This window comes from Rhineura floridana, chromosome 2, assembly GCF_030035675.1.
Source record: "Rhineura floridana isolate rRhiFlo1 chromosome 2, rRhiFlo1.hap2, whole genome shotgun sequence".
Classification (NCBI taxonomy): domain Eukaryota; kingdom Metazoa; phylum Chordata; class Lepidosauria; order Squamata; family Rhineuridae; genus Rhineura; species Rhineura floridana.
In genome coordinates, this window is record NC_084481.1 from 18,934,611 (window position 1) to 18,940,003 (window position 5,393).

The window sequence follows — 5,393 nt, forward strand, 5'->3', positions numbered from 1 at the left end:
GTTTGAACGTACCATATTGTGTAGCCTAATCCAATGTAGTCAGAATTCATTTTCAGAAGTTCCATTAGGACTTAATCTTTTAAGTAAAAATGCATTGGATGGATCATGCTGCAAGTCTCAGTCTTCAGAATGATACTTCATTAAAGGTCACCTAGGTTCAGCAAGCATTTAAGAAACCCAAACTTTAACAAAATAAGGTACGAGGAAAAAATCAGAATTAAGATATAACTGTAAAAAAAGTATTAAAAATCCATTTATTTTTGTGTTCTGTACATAATGAAGAAATGGGTCTTACACAGACCTTTTGAAACAAAAAGTAAATAAAACATAAATACATATATATATTCTTACAAAATGTCAGATTTACAAAATATACATAGTGCACTTTCAGCTTGTCTTGTGTACACTTTTAAAAACACACACCAAACAAACCAGGATCTCTGAACCAGGGAGATCAAATACACTGCAGAATTATATAGGTGGTGGTGGGTGTTTGTCTTGCTGCTTCATCCCCAAACTCCATGCCCTGTGTGCCCCTTTGACAACTTTCCTCTCCCTTACCAATATACTTTGTTTAAAAACTTGATCTCCATTCATATATATATATGTATGTATGTATATATAGAAAAGGAAATTATTATAGTCATGGGAAGGAATGGGAAATCGAAGGACTCATTAAAAAACCCCAATAAGAGACTGCAAGCAATGGAACATTTCAGAAAGGAATACGAAATGCTTCTGAAGTAAAACTTAATTTCTTTTATCAATGGCTGGCTGCCTTTGAGGAATTTCATATAAGATGATCCTGTACTTAAAACACCCTTTCACTTTAATTTCAGAAGTTAAGACTCTATATTTAATAAGGTGACTGTTCAAGAAAAGAGATTCATAGCACAATCCTATATTTGTCTACTTAGCAGTAAGCCTAAATCTTATTCCCACGATATAGCACTGCTGCCTCAGAACACCAAATTTATTTTAATTTTTGTAAAGAAATGCACAGCATAGGAACAAGGCAAACCAGTAACTGCAAGTCTACTACTCCTTAAACAGCTTGAGCACAATCCAGAAAAAGTTAGTTGTCGACTTGTAATTGTGCCTCATCTATGGGACTTAAAATAGTGATGATTAATGTCCTGCCATTGATTTCAGTGGGATATGCAATCTACTGCCATGCATTTTAATTTCGAAAGTACTACTGAGTAGAGCACAGGATTACAGCCTTATTCATGATGACTTTCTGCTGAAAATTAAGGCTGTAATCCTAAACTAGAGAATCCCCATTGAGCACAATAGAATTTACATCAGCATAAACATGGATAGGACTGTCCTGTAAATCTTGTTTCCAGTAGAATCTATTTCCACATAATGGCCACAATCCAGCACAGAGATAGTTGTGCTATAAAAAAATCCACTGATTTCAATTGACTTTTTAAACCATGTAAACGGAGCACTGGATTGCCACCAATGTAGGACTGGACTGCTAGCTTTTTTCTCTCCCCCCCCCTTTTGGGGGTTGTTGTAAATTTCTAGGCCTTTTCCCTTTTTACAGTATCAAAGGGTGATCTATATAATTGGCAGGGGAAACGGCGCCTTGTGGAAAGAAAGGAGATATTATATATGCCTGTTTTACATATTTTGATATGCTAACTGTTTTGTCAGGTGTTCCAAATTAAAACTCCATTTATATATATATAAAAGGAAGGAGCGGGAGTCTCAGATTTCTTTGAGTTAAACAGGAGACTTTCCTGAAACTTCCTTTCCCTCGTGTATTCATAAAAGGAATGTGGAGCTGCCTGAGCTAGCAAGCTCTTAGCTAAACCTCAACAAATTCTTTGTTAAGTTTCCCCATAAAAAACTGATCCCATGCTTATGCTGTGCCATAGAGAAACACACTTTTGTTTCTCCTTTGTCTCCTTTAACAAAAGGCAAGACAGTGAAAAGCATTCTCCCTAAAATCAACATGTCACTTCTTTTCTAGAGTCCTACACCAAAGCTCCTCTTGCCTCCTCCCCTCCCCACCCCACTCTCCTAGCAAGACCCTTTATGCCAAGGCAAAATTTAGTTGGAAAGAAACTTTAAACATTTTTTATAATCCAAACTTTTGCACATTGTCTAGAAGAGTCCACTGAGGTCACTGCAACTTGTAGGGCAATCCTATATGGGTCTACTCAGAAGGCCCATTGAGTTCTATGGGACTTGCTCCCAAGTAAGTGGATATAGGAAACTAAAATCCTGCATACACACTTACTCAGGAGTAGGACCCATTGAACTTAATAGGGCAGATTTCCGATTAGCATGTGGAAGATTGCACTGAAACTCCTAAAGAGGTGTATATAGGATGGCTGCCTTAGACTCACAACATATGTAGGAAACCCCAATAAGACTCTAATTGGCAATGTTGTCTTTTTTTAAAAAAAAATAATGAAACTGAATAAAACATTCAGCTGACAGTATAGCCCCAGGACTCTCATACTATGCCTGCTGTGATATGACTACAAAGATAGCAGGTTAGGACGCTGAATGTTGGTGGGGTGGGATGATCTATCAGAGTTCCAATTTGGCACCACTGAAATCCATGAATGTGACCACTTGGGGGGGCAGAGAGAGGGGGGCTGCATTTCTTCCTTCCCCACTCCCCTCAATTTCCATCCTTGGCACAATTCCAGCATTTCCCTTTAAACAGATACTGCAGTACTTTTTTAAAAAAAGGGGGAGGGGGGAAGTAAAGACACTTTCATAGGGTAAGAAATTTACTGTCCTGAAGAGCATTCTTAAGGACACTTATTGTATGCTCTTCAACTTGGCCAGCGAGGAAAATCAAGTCAGCGTGTTCTTTGCATGTAACATTTACCTCTTGGTAAGAAGAGGCAGTGTTTGAAGGAAAAAAATATCCCTCTCACCGAACCCTCTGTCCTTCCAATAATGTATTTTCTGTAAGAAGCAACAGCAGCTCTGAGGAGACAGCAGGGAATGGGGTAGAGGCTCATACTGCAGTCTCCCCTTTGCTGCCAGTGCTGAGTCTATGGTAAAAACGCCGCCAAGACTGGAGGGTTTTGCCAGTCCAAATCCAGAAGCCGGTGGTGATCCCTACAACCATGGTCATGAGGTACTTGATCACGAAGATGGTGAAGTCAGGGCTCATCGGGGCAAAGTTGGTGGGGCAAGCGATGGCGTAGCTCTTGCAGGTCTGCAAGAGCCAGGTTCTCTCCCACGTGTCCCGGAACGCCTGCTCGTAGAAGTAGCAGGCCAGCACGATGGTGGCCGGCACCGTGTAGAGGACACTGAAGACCCCAATCCTCACCATGAGCTTCTCCAGCTTCTCGGTCTTGGTGCCGTCGTGCTTCATGATCGTCCGTATGCGGAAGAGGGACACAAAACCGGCCAGCAGGAAGGAGGTGCCGATGAAGAGGTAGACAAAGAGCGGGGCCAAGACGAAACCACGCAGCGCATCCACGCTGTAGATGCCCACGTAGCAGACCCCGCTGAGGACATCCCCATCCACCTGCCCCATGGCCAGGATGGTGATGGTCTTGATGGCAGGCACAGCCCAGGCGGCCAAGTGGAAGTACTGGGAGTTGGCTTCAATAGCCTCGTGGCCCCACTTCATGCCAGCTGCCAGGAACCAGGTGAGAGAAAGGATGACCCACCAGATGGAACTGGCCATGCCAAAAAAGTAAAGGATCATGAAGAGGATGGTGCAGCCTTCCTTCTTGGTGCCCTGCACCACAGTGCGGTAGCCGTCCTCGGAAAAGCGTTCCACGCACACCACCTTGTCCTCCAACACGAAGCCCACCACGTAAGCCATGGCCACCATGAAGTAACAGCCCGAGAGAAAGATGATGGGTCGCTCCGGGTAGCTAAAGCGCCTCATGTCAACCAGGTAGGTCAGGACGGTGAAGAGGGTGGAGGCGCAGCACAGCACTGACCAGATGCCCACCAAGAGGCGGGCAAAGCGGACCTCCGTCTCCTTGAAGTACATCAGGCCATTGGGGAGACCCGGCTCGCAAGGGGCCCCACAGTCTCTCTCGCCCAAAAAGCGGTAGCCCAGGTAAGGGGGCACCTTGAGCTGGCGGGGACATGAGAAAGCATGGCTGGTGGGAGGCAGAAGGTGAGTGGGAGGCAGAGGGTGAGGGTGGTGGGAGGAGGTGGGGTGGGCTGTGGTGGCACTTCTGGGAGGGCCCGTGTCCCCTCCTCCTCCTCCTCCACCGCCGCCGCCACCTCCTTCTGCCCCCCCGCCGGAGGTGTCCGAGGTGTTTTGCCCCACGCAGATCTCACCCGCGCCGTGCACCGGGAAGTTCTCGCAGCGGAGGCGTTCGGGCCACTGAAAGCCAAACTTGTTCATGAGGGCCTCGCAGCCTTGGCGTGCCCGCTCGCAGAGGGACCGGCAGGGCGGGATGGCCTGCTCCAGGACGGTGCAGACAGGCGCGTACATGGAGCATAGAAAGAAGCGCAGCTCCGGCGAGCACTGCACTTTCACCAGCGGGTAGAACTGGTGGACCTCCAGCCCGGCGTCCTCCTGGTTGGTGTGCCCCAGCAGGTTGGGCAGGATGGTCTGGTTGTAGGCGATGTCAGTGCAGAGCGGGATGGAGATGGGCTGGCAGAAGCCGTGGTCCGGCACGGAGATCCCTTTCTCTCCGTGGTAGGGCTGGGCCTCAGAGCCCGAGGGGATCCCCCAGAGGGCGCACAGGAAGACCGCCAGGCCCAAAGGAGCGGTGGCTGCCGTCGTCCTCCTCCTCCTCGCCGCTCCCCGACCCATGATCCGACGCAGCAGGCAGTCAGAAACAAAACAGGCAGACACACGACGTCGGGCGAGAGGAAGGAAAAGGAAGGCGGAGAGAGGTCTTCACAGCTCAGCGCCGCTTCGCTCCAAAGGCATGAGTCCCCCCCCAGCAAAAAAAGGGGTCGAGCAGCGAAAGGGGTCACACAGCGGCAGCGGGGCTGATGCTGTTCTCCCAGCCGCCTGCTTTTGGATGGGGGAGGTGAAAGGGAGCGGATCGTTGCTAAACCGGCTCTCTCGTTGAACGCTCGCCAAGGGCTGGATGATAATCCTTCTCCGGAGCAGCGACACCCAAATCTATCCCCGATTTCCCTAGAATGGGTCTTTCTACCGCACCATCAAGCACACACGCTGTTCAGTCCCAAGAGTACCTGTTCCATAAAATTGCAGGGAGGGTCTTCAGCTGCGAAAAAATTAAATTCCCCGGGGGCATGGGGTGGGTGAAGAACAGCCAGACAAAGTCCTTGAGAAAGTCTCTCCGTGGCAATCTTAACTGGCTTCACTTCCTGCCTGGCAGCTCAGCCTCGTAAAGCCTAGGATTTAGGTTAGGAGTTAAACGGATTGTTACTAGTTCTCCCGCTTGATCCGTGTATTTTACTCTAGAGGCTTTCAG

General features: G+C 47.8%; 1 protein-coding gene across 1 annotated transcript; it reads right to left on the minus strand.

Moving 5' to 3' along the window:
- Nucleotides 1-225: 225 nt before the first annotated feature.
- LOC133376247 (frizzled-7-like) lies at nucleotides 226-4,853 on the minus strand. Its single transcript, XM_061607973.1, has one exon. It carries the CDS (start codon nucleotides 4,757-4,759, stop codon nucleotides 2,987-2,989), a length of 1,773 nt encoding a protein of 590 aa, XP_061463957.1. The 5' UTR covers nucleotides 4,760-4,853; the 3' UTR covers nucleotides 226-2,986.
- Nucleotides 4,854-5,393: the final 540 nt, after the last annotated feature.